This window comes from Chlorocebus sabaeus, chromosome 12 (assembly GCF_047675955.1).
Source record: "Chlorocebus sabaeus isolate Y175 chromosome 12, mChlSab1.0.hap1, whole genome shotgun sequence".
NCBI classification, from domain to species: domain Eukaryota; kingdom Metazoa; phylum Chordata; class Mammalia; order Primates; family Cercopithecidae; genus Chlorocebus; species Chlorocebus sabaeus.
Window position 1 is genome coordinate 66,052,353 of NC_132915.1, and position 18,886 is coordinate 66,071,238.

Here is an 18,886-nt window from a genome sequence, read left to right on the forward strand (position 1 = left end):
CAAATTTTTATTAACAATAGCTAAATTGTATTGGATGCTTACTAAGGCCATGTGCTTTACTTATGCATTACCTCATTATTCATTCATTAATATTTACTGAACTACTCCTATATGCCTGGCCCTATTCCAGGAGCTGAAGTACTGCAGTGAACAAAACCAGACAAAAATCCCTGCCCTCACAGAACTTACTTTCTCCTAGCCTGGGGGTGGAGTTGGGAGTGGATAGGTAGTAAAATATATAGTATATCAGATATGATAAGTGCCATGGAGAGTTTTGTTTGTTTGTTTGTTTGGTTGATCTTTTTAAAATAAAATGGCAGTGCAGCAGGATAGGGAGTACAGATTGGAGGGAGCTAGCCATTTTAAATATGGTGGTCAGGAAGGCCTTACTGAGAAGACGACATTTGAGCCAAGGCTTGAAGGAAGTGAAGGAGTGCACCATGTTAAATCTGGGAGAAGAGTGATCCAGGCAGATCAAGTAGCTTGTGCAAAGTACTGAGGTGGAAGTTTGTCTGGGGTATTCAGAGAACAGTGAAAAGGCTAGCATGACAGGCTTGCTGTGAGGGAAAGTAGTAGGAGATGAGGTTAGAGAGGTGGGAAAATGAAAATTACAGGCCATTGTAAAGTTTTTGGCTTTTACTCTGAGATGAGAAACTTTAATTAGAGTTTTGAGCTGAAAAGTGATATGTTCTGATTTGCATGCTATAAGGATCATCTTATGTTTAGAGTAAGCTGTAGAGGGCAGGGATAGAAACAAAGAGACCAGTTATGATGTTCTTGTAATCATCCAAACGAGAGTTGAGTAATTGAACCAGGACAGTACTGGTAGAGTGGAAAGAGGCGAATGTATTTGCAGAGCCAACAAGCTTTGCTGATGGGCTGGGTATGAGGTATAAGCAAGAGACCAGTTAAGGTTGTTCATTTTTGGCCTAAGCAACTGGAAGGATAAAGTTGCCGATGAGATGGGAAAGATTTTGGGAGGAACATATTTGGAGTGGGGGAAGAACAGAATTTGATTTTAACTAACTAAATTTGAGGTGCCGGTTAGACTTTCTAGTAGAGATACTTGAGTGTAGAGTTAACAGAGATCAAGGCTGAAGATAGAATTTTAGAATGGCAAGGATAAAGGTTAATGTAAATCTATACTGTTAGATGAGAGCAGATTAAATAGAGAAGAAAAGCAGTCTAAGGACTGACTGAACCCTGGGGCACTGCAGTGTAATTGGACAGAGAGATGGATAGAAACCAACAAAGGAGACTGCAGAAGAAATAGCCGATGAAGTGGAAGAAAACTAGGAGAGCATGTTGTCTGGGAAGCTGAATGAAGAGTCTGTATCAAGAGGAAGTGGTCACCTGGTCAGGTTTTACTGATAGGTTGTTATGTAAGATGAGTAAGTTTCATTTATGCCTCACAGCAGTGTTAATGAGGGAGCACTCTTACTATTATTATCCCCATTTTACAGATGAGTAAAATGAAGGAACGACCATGTAAATAACTTGACTAAGGTCACATAGCTAGTAAATAGTGGAGCCCACATTAGAACATAATCCCAAAATGCATTGATAACTAAATTTTATCAGAGCATCTGGGTCTTAGGAAGAGTTTGCCAGTTTTGCCCTTGAGTGCCCCCAGTCCTTAAAATCCTTTTCTTCATGCTTTTTCTTTGAATAAGCCAAATATATATCTTTGTATTATGTGTGTGTGCATATATAGTACATACGCATATCCACACACTTGTATATGCCTGTACTGTCTTTGTGAACACAAGAATCTGGTAATAGTAGTTGCCGTTGAGGAAAGGGGAACTGAGTGAGAATAGAAGTGGGAGACAGACTTCTTACCGTATCTCTTAGTGTCTTTTGAATTGTATGCCATGTGCATGTTATTGGTTGTAAAATATTTAATTCTTTAAAATCTAAATAACTCGTTTAGGATTCATTCTATAGCAGCAAGACATATGATTTGTTCTTTCAGGCTGTGGCCTAACAGCATCTTAGAAGAAATTGTGCTGATGCAGTTTTTTAGTAGAAAATATGTATTTGATGCACACTTAATTCCATTTTGTAGGCCTCAGCCTCCCTAGTGCTTTCGTCTTTTAAAATCTTTACTATATTTGCTCTTCCGTCTATTATCTCCGTATTCCTCACGGTGTCTATTACAATGTGTTGTACAAAGTAGGAACTCAGTAACCTTTGAATTAAAAATTCCTACTAAGGGATAAATACATGAGAACTACCTGTTATTTCCTCAAATTTAGGCAATAAAATAAATTCGGAAAAATTCCATGAAACTTTTTCTCGTGTCCTCAGTTAGTAGCAGAGATTTTCAGTGTTTGTATCTACTTTTGCCACCTTTATTGGTGCATAACTTATTTCCACTCTCTTTTGAAGTCTTTAATACCTACTCATTCACCACCTGTTTGTTTATTGAGCACTTCCTATGTTCTAGGTCATGGGTCAGCAAACTTTCTCTATAAAGAGCCAGGTAGTAAATATTTTAACCTGGCAGGCCATATGGTCTCTGTTATAACTCTATCCTTATAGCGTGAAATCAACCATAGAAAATTTGTAAACCAATGTGTGTGCCTGTGTTCCAATAAATATTTATAAACACTACAATTTGAATTTCACATAATTTTCATGTGTTGCAAACTATTCTGTGGTGATTATTATTATTTTAGCCATTAAAAAATGTAAAACCAGCTGGACACAGTGGTTCACTTCTATAATCCTAGTGCTTTTGGAGGCCAATGCAGGAAGATTGCTTGAGCCCAGGAGTTCGAGACCAGCCTCAGCAGCATAGCAAGACCCCCATCTCCTAAAAAAATTAAATTAAAAGATAAGTTATGTCTTATATTTGCACAAACAAACATAAATAGAAAAATTTGTGAACATAGACCTTTTCAGAAAGCATTTATTATTTGGGGAGTAGATGATCCTTTTTATCATCACAATCCCTGCTGACAGCTACCAACTAGTTATTGATCACCTACCATTAGCTTCAAACCCATCATGGGCATCCCATGCCACTTAAAACAAATCTGATATTCTTCATCCTGATTTATAAAGCCCTAAGTGATCTAGTCCCTCCCTGTCCTCTAGAACCTCCTCTTTCACTCTTCCTTCACCTACTCCACTTCCAAATTTACCGGTATTTTTTTCAGATCCTCAAATATGGTAAGTTTGTTCCTACCTTAGGGCTTTGTACTACTCGTTCCCCATGCCTTACGCCAAGAGTGGTGTTTCCCCAGGCATCACATACCTGGATTTTCTTGTTATAAGAAAGGACCATCCTGGTTGAGGCTTCCCCAAAAAAGTCAATCTAAGTCACCACTAGTGATTCTCATTCACATAACTATTTTAATTGTTTGCATACTATTTTTCGCTAATATTTTGTATGTTTGTGTATTATTGACTCTGTTTATCTTCCAGTACTAGAGAGGTGAGCAATGATTTTTATCTTGCTCACTTCTCAGTTACCTGATTTTAGAACAATGTCTGGCATGTATTAGGCACTCAATAATTATTTTTTGAACAAATTAATGAAGCAATGCATGCATACACTCATGCCATGGGCCCAGCACTCTGGTAAATCTCACTGATGGAGGCATCCTTCGACTTGTATTCTGCTCTACTTGTCCCCTTCCCTTCTTGGATACAGAGTCTCATTTCTTGGAAAGGTCATCTATGTTCTGTTCTTCAGCAGCTTTCTACTTATAATAAATCCATTACAATCTGGCTTGTACCTCTACCCCTCAAAAGAAACTACTCACAATAGTTTCTCCATTTGCCAACAACTTCCTGTTTACTAAGTCCAGTGGATTTCATAGTCTCCATCTTGTATAACCCATCAGTAGCTTTTAATGGTTTCTTCCTTGAAACATCCATTCTACCTTCACATCTATGACACCATCTCTTTTGTTTTTATTTCTCTTAAGCCATGTATGCTTGTGGCTGCAATTTGATGTCACATCAAATAATATATAGCTATCTTTGTGGGTGGAAAATCATTTCTGCTTAATAATTTCATGTCTTCACAGTGTTCTATGTGAAGAAATTTGTGAACCACTGCAATAAGTGATACACGGCTTATATGCATACCTGTTAAAACTCTGTTTAGGCCAGGCGCGGTGGCTTACGCCTGTAATCCCAGCATTTTGGGAGGCTGAGGTAGGTGGATCAGTTGAGGTCAGGAGCTCAAGACCAGCCTGGCCAACATGGCAAAAACCCATCTCTACTAAAAATACAAAAATTAGCCAGGTGTGCTGGCATGTGCCTATAATCCCAGCTACTCTGAAGGCTGGGGCAGGAGAATCACTTGAACCCAGGAGGGTGAGGTTGCAGTACGCCGAGATCGTGCCACTGTGCTACAGCCTGAATGACAGAGCATGACTCCATCTCAAAAAAAAAAAAAAAAAAAAACCAAACTCTGTTTAATGACTTTTAGCTAGTCTTAATTTATGAACCCCATTTTTAATTGCAGAATATAAAACCCTTGTTATTTTTATTATATCCCAGTTGATAATACCTGAGGTTGTAAATTCCATTTTGTGTAGCTTTCATTTATTGTTTTCAGTAGAAAAGATAGTTGAGGTTATTGTTTTGCTACAGTTTCTCATTTTAGGGAATAAGAGCTGAAAGTAAAGTTGTTTGAAGTAGTTTTTTTTTGTTTTGGTTTAGTTTGGTTTGGGTTTGGGTTTTGTTTTTGTTTTTTGCAATGGAGTTTCGCTCTTGTTGCCCAGGCTAGAGTGCAATGGCGCAATCTCGGCTCACTGCAACCTCCGCCTCCCGGGTTCAAGCGATTCTTCTGCCTCAGCCTCCCGAGTAGCTGGGATTACAGGCATGCGCCACCACGCCGGGCTAATTTTTTTTTATTTTTAGTAGAGATGGAGTTTCTCCATGTTGGTCAGGCTGGTCTCAAACTCCCGACCTCAGATGATCCACTCACCTTGGCCTCCCAAAGTGCTGGGATTATAGGCATGAGCCACCGTGCCCGACCTGAAGAATATTTTTATAACCTATTTATCATTTTCCTATATCAAGGAAATAAAACCTTTACAAACCACCTGTTTGCAACATTAAAAACAAAATTAGGGGGCCTGGGCATGTTGGCTCACGCCTATAATCCCAGTACTTTGGGATGCCAAGGCAAGCAATTCACTTGAGCCCAGGAGTTTGAGACCAGCCTAGGCAACATGGCAAATCCCCATCTCTACTAAAAATACAAAAATTAGCTGGGCGTGGTGGCATGCACCTATGGTCCCAGCTACTCAGGAGGCTGAAACTCAAGGATTGCTCGAGCCCAGGAGGTGGAGTTGCAGTGAGCTGAGATTGTGCCGCTGCACTCCAGGCTGAGTGACAGAGCAAGGCGCTATCTCAAAGAAAAAACAAAATTAGGGCTGGCCGTGGTGGCTAATGCCTGCAGTCTCAGCACTTTAGGAGGCCAACGTGAAAGGATCCCTTGACCCCAGGAGTTCCAGACCAGCCTGGGCAACATAGCGAGACCCTGTCTCTACCAAAAATTTAAAATATATATATATATATAAAAATTAAAGTAGCCAGGCATAGTGGTGCACCCCTGTGGTCTCAGCTACCTGGGAGGCTGAACTGGGAGAATTGCTTGAGCCTGGGAGGTCGAGGCTGCAGTGAGCCATGATTGTGCCTCTGTACTCCAGCTTGGGCAACAGAGTCCAAAAAAAAAAAACCAATTAGTTGGCAGACTAGCACTCTTTGTTAAGGACTCTCAATAAACAACCTAAGAAATAAAGTGATCCACATTTAAGCCGATCCTTAACTTTTCTTCCAGTCTCCCCAAAGCATGGGGGTGTGCAGGGACTAGGTTTTTCTCCTCCTGTTTACAGTCACCACCTCCTCAGAGGTCTGTGTCCATCATCTGCTTTCCTCCTTTGGTTTCAACTTCTCCATCTCCACTGTCTTTCCCAGATGTTCAAGTCTTTCCCATTCTATAAACAGACTCCACCAAATCCCCTTCCTGGGTACTGCTTCATCTTACTCTGCCCCTTGATCCTTCTCAATATATAACTTCTCTCTCCTACAACTTCCATTCAATTTTTTAAAACATTTTTTATTCTGAAATAATAGGTTGGTGCAAAGGAGGTTCTTGCTATTAAATGGCAGAAACTGCCATTACAGTTACCTTTGCACCAATCTAATATACATACTGAAAAGTATGTAAAATACATGTGCAAAAGAATAAATTAGTTATGTAGTACACACACAAGTTAACTATTGCCATGTTGAAGTAACAGAAAATTGCAGCTATGCCAAAATCCTGTGTGCTGTTTCTGCTCACTGGAAGTAACCTGGCTTTAAAGAAAAAAAAAATTCCAGGTTAAGTTCACAGATCCTGGCTTTTATGAGTAATGATTTCTTTGCTCTTTTTATCATTTTACCACCTTTGTATGCATCACTTTACTGTTCATCCTGCTGCCTTTTACTCTTTCTAGAATATCTCAGAATTTTCATAGTAAGGTTATCTGAGCAGTTGCCACTTTGAATGGGTGTTTCTCAGTCCTAATCTCACTAGGCCTCTCTGCTATATTTGACATTATAGATCAGTTCATCCTTCTTGAAACAACTCTCTAAGGTCTGTTACTATATTCTCCTATGTCTCTGCATCCTTTAACCTTCCCTTCTAGGTCCATTTCACAGGCTCCTCTGCCCGCCCCTTAAGCATTGATGTCTTCAGGTTCCTTCCTCAGCCCACAGCCACTCTTACACTCTCCATGGTGATCCTGTCCACTCTAGTGATTTCAGCCTTCACTCTTATGCTGATTACTTTCAGATCTACTCTCCAGCTCAGACTCTTCTGTCTCTACATAGAAACTGCCTCCTGAAGATCCCCACCTGGATACTCCATATCCAAGACTGTCTTCATCAACTGTCCCTCTAAACTTGCTCCTCTGTCTTTTTCTACTTTTTCTGAATCAGTCATTGCTCACCCAAGTTCAAAATATGGAGGCATCCTGATTTTTCCTTTCCCTCATTCCCCACATCTTTTCAATGACCAAGCGATACCAGTTTTCTTTCTTTCTTTCTTTCTTTCTTTCTTTCTTTCTTTCTTTCTTTCTTTCTTTCTTTCTTTCTTTCTTTCTTTCTTTCTCTCTTCCTTTCTTTCTTTCTTTCTCTTTCCTTCTTTCTTTTTTTCTTTCTTTCTTTTCCTTTTTTGACATGGAATCTCGCTTTGTCACTCAGGCTGGAGTGCATTGGTACGATATTGGTTCATTGCAACTTCCGACTCGCAGGTTCAAGTGATTCTCCTGCCTCAGCCTCTGGAGTAGCTAGGACTACAGGTGCACACCACCATGCCCAGCTAATTTTTGTGTTTTTAGTAGAAACGGGGTTTCACCATGCTAGCCAGTCTGGTCTTGAACTCCTGACCTCGTGATCCGCCCACCTCAGCCTCCCAAAGTGCTAGGATTACAGGTGTGAGCCACCGTGCCTGGCCCAAACCACAACTCTAACTGTCCTAACTTCAACACTTAAAACTGGGTAAAGCTCCTGCTCCTTTACTTACAAGGCCCTCCATTCTTGTGCCCTGCTTTCTCCAGCCTTGTCTTCCATTTACACCTGGCTATGTATGTCATATTTTGGCAGCATGTGTGCTCTTTTTTAGTTCTATGTCATTGTTTATTCTGCTCCCTCTGCCTAAGATTCTCCGTTTGATTTACACCTCATTTGAGAGTAAATGTAAGTTTTACACCTTCAGGGAAACTTTCTCTGACCCCTCTTTAACCCCATCCGCTGGTAGGGGAGTCCCCCTTCACCACTCCATTATTGCCTTGTACATACTACTGTCACCGTATTGACATTGTTTTGTAATTATGTGTATGCCTCTTATGTTCTACTGGCCCATTATACTGTGTTGAATACTGAACACAGTACTTGGCACAGTGCTGAATGGAATGAGGAGGGAGGAAGGAGAGGAAAGCACACATTGACATTAAGAATAAAAGAATTGTTCTTACCATGTTATATACTTTAATATATGGAATTGCCTGAATACAGGTCTCCATACCAAATTCTAAGAAACTTCTAAGGAATCCCTTACCTATAAAGTCTTTTGGAAAGAACGAGGTTTTAATTTTCTTCTAACATCAACAAACCCTCACAAATATTCATGTTACAGACCAAACCTGGACCACCCAAAAAGCCGAAGACCCCTTCAAGACCATCAGCCTTAGCATATTGCTATCACTGCGCGCAAAAAGGCCATTATGGACACGTAAGTTTGAATGACATTTGAGCATAAAGCATTCTGTTGTCAGGGAGTGTTTTCTAAAAGATGAACTCAAAAAGAATGTAACTCTAACTACTTACTTTTTAATAAACATTAAAGTAAGACTTACTATATTTTCAACTGATTTATCCCTTTCCTCCCTGCTAGAGTAACAAGCTATCAGAGCGTATTCCTCTAATTATCTTACATGTACATGAACAAGTTGGGATAAAACTAATAGAGCTGATAAAATCAATCAGACAAATATGATAGTCAACAGTATGATAGCAGTTCTCTTGATTTCTTATAAACACAATTGTTTTGACACAGCCATAGCATGATTTTAGATTTTCTTTTTTTCTTTTTTTTTTTTTTTTTTTTTGAGACAGAGTCTTGCTGTTTCCCAGGCTGGAGTGCAGTGGTGCAATCTCAGCTCACTGCCACCTCCTCTCAGGTTCAAGCCTCAGCCTCCCAAGTAGCTGGGATTACAGACACCTGCCACCACATCCAGCTAATTTTGTATTTTTAGTAGAGACGGGTTTTTACCATATTGGTCAGGCTGGTCTTGAACTCTTGACCTCAGGTGATCCACCTGCCTTGTCCTCCCAAAGTGCTGGGATTACAGGCGTGAGCCACCACGCCTGACTGATTTTAGATTTTCATTGTGTTTTTTTGTTGCTGTTGTTGTTGTTTGTTTTTTGTTTTTTGTTTGAGACGGAGTTTTGCTCTTGTTGCCCAAGCTGGAGTGCAATGGTGTGATCTCGGCTCACTGTAACTTCCATCTCCTAGGTTCAAGCAATTCTTCTGCCTCAGCCTCCCGAGTGGCTGGGATTATAGGTGTACGCCACCATGCCCAGCTAATTTTTTATATATTTTTTAGTAGAAATGAGGTTTCACCATGTTAGCCAAGCTGGTCTCGAACTCCTGGCCTCAGATGATCCACCCGCCTCGGCCTCCCAAACTATTGGGATTACAGGTGTGAGCCACCGTGCCTGGCCTGATTTTAGATTTTCTACTTAGTTCTCCAGTTTTCCCTGGTACAATGTTCAGTTAAGTCTACATCCCATACATGTAAACCCTGGCATTCAGTGGTGAAAAAACAGATGCTGCATCATTGACTTGCCCACCTACCCCACAGATGCCCAGATTCCCTATCCAGCGAACATATTCCCTAACCCCAACTGAAAAGGTCAAACTGTGTGTGTTCTAGATGCTGAAACGTCAAAGCAGAAGAAGCTTCTCGTTGAGAACTTGGCATGATGCCACTAGGCAAATGCCACATTAAGTATGAAACAGCAGCAGCTCATTTCAGAGAAAGGATGTAATAAGAATAGGCTCAGAGCCCATACTTCTAGGAATCTTGAGGCAGTGGAGGAAAGGCAGTGGCACAGAAAGTAGAAAATTCTTAGAAAGGAATGTATTATTCCCAGTCTCCAGGTAGGCTTCTAGTAGCCTAGAAACCAAGATAAACTAATATCAAACCAGATCTGGTATCAGGAAGCAGAAAGCATGCAGAGTGTTGGGAATCCCCAAAATGAGAAGTATGAGCAATGGGATGGGGTGGGTGATATTGCAGGTTACCACTTGAATTCCAACTATGACACATCACTGATGTGGATCTTGGGAACTGGAGCCCTACATTGTAGGGCAGCTGGAGAAGAAAAGTGCTGAACAGAATCCATAAACAGATAAATTTTATCTTCCATACTGGGGCAGCAGCACCTGTGGGGATGAGACATAGCTTATGAAAGCCAGGATGAGCTCTGAGCCTCAGATCCAGTTTTGCTCTGCTACGGACTCAACCATGTGACATAAACAACCCACTTTTTCTCTTTGGTCCCATTTCTTTATCTCCAAAGCGGAGAAGTTGTACAGGAAATCTCTCAGCACAAAGTAGAGAAGACTTTTTTTGAGACAGGGCTCTGAGTGCAGTGGGCATATCTCAGCTCACTGCAGCTTTGACCTCGCAGGCTCAAGTGATCCTCCCACCTCAGCCTCTCCAGTAGCTGGGATTACAGGCACACGCCACTGTGCCCAGCTAATTTTGTTTATTTTTTGTAGAGACAAGGTCTCACTATGATGCCCAGGCTGGTCTCAAACTCCTGGCCTCAGAGCAATCCTCCCTCCTTGGCCTCCCAAAGTGTTGAGATTACAGAAGTGAGGTACCATACCCAGCCGAGAAGGCTTCTTTTACAGAATTATCATCTCTAGATCTTTTACTGCTCTGTCCATTCCTCATTACTAAACATTCAGATGTTGTCGACACCTTTAGGGAACATATTTACATAAGCTTTCCATTACCGCACAAATCACATAGATATACAATTTATGCTTGCTTACCTCTTTAAAGCAGAGGGGTATAATTTTAGCATTTATGTTTGTTCAATTAAAGAAAAACAATTATAGTTGGATGCTTACTAGTCACTTCTGTTAAGGCAGATAGGAAATATATTAAAAGCATATGGAATTTATCCCTAAAATCTAGATTTAGATAATTTTTAATTTGCAATAAAGCAAATTTGGCAGCCTCATGACTGCCATAGATGAGGAACTCTAGATTATTTACACTAATGAAGAAGATCATTGGTGTGGCTAATCCAGAATAGTAGATAAATTATATAGCCAACTATCAATTGTCTGTGCTAATGGAGGGGACCAGCGATGTGGATAATCAAAATATAATTTACATTTAGCTTTGGAAAACATTTGTAGTATGATATAGCTCTGTGTAGTCACATCAGTCTAGACCATACAAGACCTAAATGGGGAATTATGCAGGTGGTTAAAGATGTTTGTGGACCTCCTCCCTTTCAATGTCCAGAAATCCAGCCTTACAGATATTATTATTGAATGCATTCCTCATGTGAAAGACTAGATCTAAGGTGAATATGACATTGCCCTTCCCTAATTTCACTCACTCTCTAGCTGGGGGAAGCAAGGACAATAGTAGTCACTATACAAAGATTACTCCAGGAGAGTGTGAAAGGGTGAACAGGTACTGGGAGAGTTAAAGATTCTGCTGAAATGAGTATTAGTTGAGTGTATCAGGACCTCTGTTACCTTTGCATAATCACAATTTGCTTTTTTTTTTTTTTTTTTTTTTTGAGACAGAGTTTCGCCATTGTTGCCCAGGCTGGAGTGCAGTGGTGCAATGTTGGCTCACTGCAGCCTCTGCCTCCCGGGTTCATGCTATTCTCCTACTTCAACCTCCCAAGTAGCTGGGATTACAGGCATGTGCCACCATGCCTGGCTAATTTTTTTTTTTTTTTTTTTTTTTTTTTTTTTTGTATTTTTAGTAGAGATGGGGTTTCACCATGTTGGCCAGGCTGGTCTCGAACTCTTGACCTCAGGTGATCCACCTGCCTCCGCCTCCCAAAGTGCTGGGATTACAGGCGTAAGCCACCATGCCCAGCCAAAAGCATTTCTTTACATTACCATATAAGTTTGTCATATAATCTCCAGGACTCTCCCCACAATAACAACAACAAAAAAAAACTGAATAATCCAGATAGTCACAACAGATAAATCTGAAGATAGCAGAAGGATGGAAATGATAATGATTAGAACCAAACTTATTGAAATAGAAAAGTGAACAGCATCAACAAAACCAAAAGCTGATTATTTGAAAACTCTTTTTTTCAAAACAACAAAAACTTCTGGGAAAACTACTAAAAGAAAAAGAAAAGGTACTAATAAACAATGAGTGGAAAGTGTAAGTAACTTAAGATACTATATAAATGTTTTTAAATTATAAGACAGTACTTCATAAAGTTAAATCTGAAAGTGCAACTAACTCCAAAATATATATGTAAATTTACCAAACTGACTCAGGAAGAACAAATCAACTGAACCAATACCATTAAAGAAATTGAATAAGGCCAGGCGCTATGGCTCACACCTGTAATCTTAGCACTTTGGGAGGCCAAGTTGGAAGGACCTCTTGAGGCTGCCAGTTTGAGACCAGCCTGGGTAACATAATGTGAGACCTTGCCTCTACAGAAAACAAATAAAAATTATGAAGTCTGAAGCTTAAAACTTATGTCATTTTTCACTGGAATATTCGTCAGTAAGAGTATAAAAACACATGAGAATGGCCGACTTCAACTTGATGACAGTGGTAACTTCTGGAAAGGGAAGGAGATGAGCGCAAAATGGGAAGGACTTACACAGAGGATTTCAGTTATATCAGTAATATTTTATTCTTGGGGGGAAAACAAGGCAACTAAGGTAAAATGTTATGGTTTTATATAAGGATGAATAGAGGTTTTTAATTATTTTTTATACTTAAGTGTGTGTTTGGAGTGATTTATAATTTTTTAACTACAAATTAAGTACCTAAATGTTTGGCTGCTAGCTTGGCTAGTTCAGACTTGGCTCAATTTTATGTGGATTTTTCACTTACTCTTTAAAATATATTCTAATTGTTTTTCATTACTTAGCTAAGAAACAACATTTTAAAGTAACTTTTAGGCAAGATGGCAGAGGCAGAAAGGGGAAAGTTCCAAAAGAAAAGATTTCAAACATGCTGAATGGATATGTGTCACAGATCATGATAAACAAAAGCCTGCTATGTGGTGAGTGGTTCAGGCCAAAGACTGTGGATTTGGGAAATACTAGCTGTGTGGAGGCCAGAGTCATGAGAGTAGGAAGCTGTCCTGGGAAAATGAGTAAGAGTAGGGATTTCAACTTGGGTGGGGGAAGCAAGAAGAGAAACTTCTTTTGGGGTGTCTCACAATGACCTAGGAACAGTTTTAAACTAGGCATAACCTACCACCAACCTACCCCCCAGCATAAGAATCACTACCCCTATAAGCAGTGAATGTTGAGTTAAAATAAGCTTCCTTTTGGAAGTGATGGACAAGCAAAGGAGTAATACTAACATGAGGCCAAATAACATAAACCCACCAACAGAGGGGCAAGGCTGCTACCTCAGACTGTGAAAGGAGTTAGGCAGAGAAGGCTGAAAAAAGATATGAAGGGTTTCATAGGTAAAGAAGTAAGGGAAGAAAACTCAAGCTTGAAAGAATATCATAACACAGTGTGGTTTAGGGCTGGGTGACCCTCCCAGCACCCCAGCAAGGACCATGTCCTACTGCCACCACATGAGGTACCAGTGATATGTGGCTCATTCTAATTAACATCCTACAGACTCTTGCAAAAAGGTTTTTGAACAGTGTGACCATGTGACATCATAATTTTAAATACAATTTGTAGGAATGTCCAGAAAGAGAAGTGTATGACCCATCTCCAGTATCGCCATTCATCTGCTACTATGATGACAAATACGAAATTCAGGAGAGAGAGAAGAGACTAAAACAAAAAATAAAAGGTATGTTGCTAGACTTCTTGTTAGATCACGTTTGCAGTAGTTTCTAAATTTCTGTGTTTGTACTGTCTTTGCCTGCTTTGGGGGTCATTGGTTAGCATAGAAAGTATTTTTAATAATTACCAAAGAAACTGGAACTTTCTTGATCTCCAAAAACCAAACACCCACTTCAGAAATAATCCCATGTTGCAGTCTCATCACAATAATTTTTTTTACAGTGATCATTTTAGGAAATGTCCAGAAAATATTGCTATCCATTTGTGTAGGCAGTTTTTAAAGGCTCCTTTGAGATTTTTTTCTGTTTGACAAGTAATTTTTTTTTTCCATTTGTATTTCTCCAGTATTTTTTATGGAAGGAAAGGCTTTCCTGCTAACTTGTTCCTGGAGCTTCCCTGAAAAAGTCATTTCTTATAGGCCACCACTGCAAGCAGAGCTCCAAGTTCACAACCACCTCTATGGTTTCTGTATTTACTCTTTCACACATGGTTCTTTATCACCAAATTAATATCTTATCATTTAAGTTTTCTCTACCTCTGTTATTTCTTGTTACTCCAAGGTGGTTTTCCAAGTTATCTTTCTTGCTTTAAAAACAAAACAGTTTTGTATTTTTTAGTTTGTTCTATACCTTATTTTCTGACTCTTTTGGCCTTTTTCTTTTTTGGACTCTTAGTTCAAGACTTTTCCAAAATGAAGGTACTAATTCTGAGGAAAGTAGAGATATTACTCTCCCAGCTCCTGCATATTTTACATATTTAAGATAAAATGTATGTCATCTATAGCTATCCCTGGATATTGGTTCCAGGAACCTCCTCATTTACCAAAATCTGCACATACTTATGTCCCGTAGTTGACTCTGCAGAACCTGAGTATAGGAAAAAGTAGCCGTTCATATACACAAGTTTCTAATCTGTGGAATGGTGTATTTTCAGTCCTCATTTGGTTGAAAAAATCCACATTTAAGTGGACCCATATAGTTCAAACTCATTGCGCAAGGGTCAACTGTATGTAGAAGTTATAGTAGTTGTAGATTATGATTAGGCAACCAAATTAGAAAGGGATTAAAAAGAATTGCATGAAAATGTTATCTCTAGATTAAAGGATTATGTGTGCTTTCTGTTTTTTTATGTTCTTTATACTTTTCTGTTTTTTCTAAGTTTTCTATAATGAGCAGTTATGACTTTTATAATCAGAGAAAAATAATTTTGTTTTTTTGTTTTAGCTAGTCGTATCGACATCTGTAGCCTGAATCCACTTTGAGGTGTTCACTATGATCCATTGAAATTTTTATAATAAACGTCTATGCTGAAAGTTTTTATTGGCCACTTTTTTAATCTTTAAAGATTCTGTTGACTTGCTAGTTTTCATCTCTCACTGTAACCTCATCTCCCACCTACCCGTATCAGAATCACTACCCTCAGAGACACGTATTAAGTGTGTCAAGCCCTGACAAAACATAACATCAGCTTTATCACTAACACCTCTAAGATACTTGCACACATGTGCACTCGCACACACTCCTCAAAGCCAGTGATCTCTACCCTGGAGGAATAATCTCTTGGGCAGTTTGACATCCACCTAAAAGTACTGTGGCCAGGCCTTATCTTTAGAGGGTAATTGAAATGTCATATGAGACCATCAAAAGGCCGTTTTATAAATCTTGCTTTGCCTTATTTTCAAAGGCTGAGTCTTCATCATTGGGGAAACTTGTATTGGTCAGACATGACTTTTCTTCACAAAGCCATGATGATTACTGTTCTTACTGGTCCTCGTCTCCATTGCTTAACCTTGTTAAACTGTTGAAAAGGATAATTAACTATCATTGGATTTGTGAATGTGTTTCATTTTTAGCAATCAGAAATTTAGAAATTTAATTTTTAGTGATGTCATATTGTTAACATGTTTAAATGTCTAACTTCCCTGTCCTGTCTGTTAAGTTATTTACACTTAGGAAAGCTCAGCATGGACTGTTTAGCTGCTGAATATGCAAAAATACTTTTATATTTTTCAGTACTCAAGAAAAATGGGGTTATCCCAGAGCCATCGAAGCTACCTTATCTAAAAGCAGCAAATGAGAACCCCCACCATGATATAAGGAAGGGCCGTGCCTCGTGGAAAAGCAACAGGTGGCCTCAAGAAAATAAAGAAACACAAAAAGAGATGAAGAACAAGAATAGAAACTGGGAGAAGCACAGGAGGGCTGACAGACATCGTGAAGTGGATGAGGATTTTCCCAGGGGTCCCAAACCCTACTCTTCTACTGGCAGTTTTAAAACCCAGAAGCCTTCTAAGCTCTTTCACCGTTCATCGCATTACCATATGTCAAGAGAAGACAAGTCTCCCAAGGAGGGCAAGAGGGGCAAGCAGAAGAAAAAGGAGAGGTGTTTGGAAGATGATGACAATGATAATTTATTTCTCATTAAGCAGAGGAAAAAAAAGTCTTAAGCTGTCAGGCAGCCTCTGATGTGGCTTTTCATTGTTCATTTGGCCTTTGTGTCTATAACCTTCTGGCATTGTGTTTATTATCTATGATTAAATAAAGTGAGTTTTTGGTTTTGTTTTTTTAATTTCAGCCATTCCTAGAGTTACTGAACATCCATGGAGATCTCAATTCTCTGTGTCCAACAGGATATTAGGTAAGAAAGTACAAAGATAAACCTGGACTTATCCTATTGCAATATGTCATCTTTACTCAAAATCCTAGGGACAGGTAGAAGAATTCATCTTTTCAAGAAAGCTTTTTAAAAATACTTGGGGGAAAAAAAAAAACCGCATCAAAAGTAATTCATCCTCAACATGAGTATGAAATTAAATCCTTGCAGGAAGAGAAATTAACACTAAGAAAAAGTCATCAACATTTTTCAACTTTTTTTTTTTTTTACATTGGAAAGGACAATAACTATAAATCTATATCCAGATTTTCTTGCCACTGAAGCTGTTGTCAGAATCTTCCTTTGGACAAAGCATCACTAGCTGACTATAAAAACAAAAGTGTCATCATTGAAGCCCTGAAGAGGCAGGGAATTGAGCTTCAGCAAAATACAGGTAAAGAATCTATCCAACATAAATGTCAGAAGACAAATTTCCTAAACAAGTGAAAGAGACATCAAAAATTTTAACATAATCACAATGAAATCATTTTTTACCACTTTTACAGCAGTGTTTCAAGCGTACTGTCACTCAGATCTGTAGAGATGAATATTACTCAAAAATTGTTTTGTTCTCTTGCATTTTTTTGAACTACCACAAAGCTATACAGATTTTTTTGTACTTGTGAATCTTTTGTACTTCTCATAGCCTAATGTCAGAATAAGAAAAATAAAATATCTGAGAGTAAATACCTGTGTTTATTATGTAAAAAGACAATGAGAGTTTGAGTGACAAAGAGCATAGTTATGTTTGTTTTGTTTGTTTATTTGTTTGTTGTACAGACAAGGTCTCACTGTGTTGTCCAGACTGGTCTCCTGAGCTCAAGTGATCCTCTTTCCTTGGCCTCCCAAAGTGCTGGGATTACAGGCATGAGCCATCACTCCCAGCCTCGGCATAGTTGTGTTGGGCAGGTGGATAAAGTTATAAAATCCCTATAGACTGGAGTCAAAAATGCCATTTTTGCCCAAGTGCAAGCTCTCTGCCAGAATAAAATGGTATGAAATCAATTAAATAGGACAGTTTTATAATGTCACATTCTTAAATTTGTATTTTACTCTTTGGGAAGTATGCAGATTCCTGTATTTCTGGCAGAATCATCTCTCATCTTTCTGAGAGGAAGTAAGAATTCTGTCCTCTCAAATCAGCATTAGTGCAAATTATATGATCAGAGAGTTTACCACTTTCCTTGTTGCTGCGTAGATTTCAGCTAACTTTATTATATGTTGGTGCATAGCTTCCTAATAGCTAGAGTTGTTTTCACCCTAAAGTAAGCAACCAGGGTTTTTTAACAACTTGCTCAAAGTGGCAGCCATAAAAAAAGATTTTATAAAAGTGGAAAACCGTGAGATAATTGGCATTATTCTCCAGTAGGACTTGAGGCAAACTTGGCTTATTACTCATATGGTATAACAAGTAGCCCCTTCTGATCCAAAGGCATCTCCTTTCAGGGCAGAAATAGGATTACTATTTTAGGTTCTTGCATATATAGCAGATTGTTTGGGGAAGGAGAGAAAGGAAGCACTTTTTTTTTTTTCTGTTTGTCTCTGCACATTGTCTTATTTTTTCCCAAAACTTAGAGACAAACATTTTGTTCTAGGGTATAATTTACCCATTGGGTCCATGCATTTACATGCAGATAGGAAAGGATGCTGAGCTACTTCACCTGTGGGCATGATGATACAGTCTTCATTTCCTGGTAAGAGAAGAACAGAAACATGGAGGAGCCTCTGCTTCATTTCCTCTCCATTTCCCTTGCCCCCAGCTCTTGCACCAAATGTTCAGTTAAGGTGAGTCAGCCAGTCAGTTTATTAACATATAGACTCTTCATATAATAATGGGAAGTTTAAAATATGTATAGATTCAACCATTAATCAAATAAGATTTTACATGGATAAGTACAAGAGAAGAAAAGCAAATGTCCAAAACAGTAAAGATCTGTATAGTTGGTAGGATTGAGAAGATTCTAAACATCTTACCTCTGGCCCAACTTTGACTTGAAGCAGCTTGAGTGGCTTCTATCTTGGGTTCTACCTTGGTTTGTGTTTGGTGTTCTCAGAGTAGAGCAGGGAAACCAGTCTCCCATTTTCTCCGTGGAAAGTCTTGCTTTCATGGACCTTGCTGTTTGCAGTACTTATTAGTGGCTCTTTATTTTTCTGTTATACAAAGATTAATCATTTTAAGGGGGGAAAATGTTAAAGACAAATCATATGTGATTCTTTCACTCAAAAATGTAGTTAAAATTATTAGTGTCTATTTCTTCAGACTTTTTTCTATACCTATATATACACTGTTTTGTAACCTGTTTTTTCACTTACATTGGGAACAAATACATGTCTGCATTTTTGCGTGAATTTCTATTTTATGGCTGTGCCATGATGTAATCAGCTCCCTGTTGAACATTTTGTTTCTAATTTTTATTATTTTTGAAAAATTCTTCTACATAATATCTTCTCCATTTATTCAATTGTGGTAAAATGTAATCTAGGGTCAGAAAGCTTACATATATTTCATGAAAGTTTTAATACATGATGCCAAATTATATTCCCAAGTCAGATTTTTCCCCAATCATTTATATGTCCCTGGCAGTTTGTGAGTATTCATCTCCCCCTTCCCACAATCACATGGAATATTGCCATTCCCTTTTCTCTTTGCCACTCTGATGGGCAGCAAAGAAA

General features: G+C 38.9%; 1 protein-coding gene across 8 annotated transcripts in view; it reads left to right on the forward strand.

Moving 5' to 3' along the window:
* ZCCHC7 (zinc finger CCHC-type containing 7) overlaps positions 1-16,900 on the forward strand; it is a 235,435-nt gene extending 218,535 nt beyond the window's left edge. For all 8 annotated transcript variants that reach the window (XM_007968714.3, XM_007968712.3, XM_007968717.3 and 5 more), the window contains exons 7-9: positions 8,150-8,245; positions 13,454-13,568; positions 15,574-16,900. In XM_007968714.3, coding sequence (XP_007966905.3) covers positions 8,150-8,245; positions 13,454-13,568; positions 15,574-16,007 — 645 coding nt within the window. In that variant the 3' untranslated portion in view covers positions 16,008-16,900. The remainder of the gene's footprint in view (positions 1-8,149; positions 8,246-13,453; positions 13,569-15,573) is intronic.
* The last annotated feature ends 1,986 nt before the right edge of the window (positions 16,901-18,886 follow it).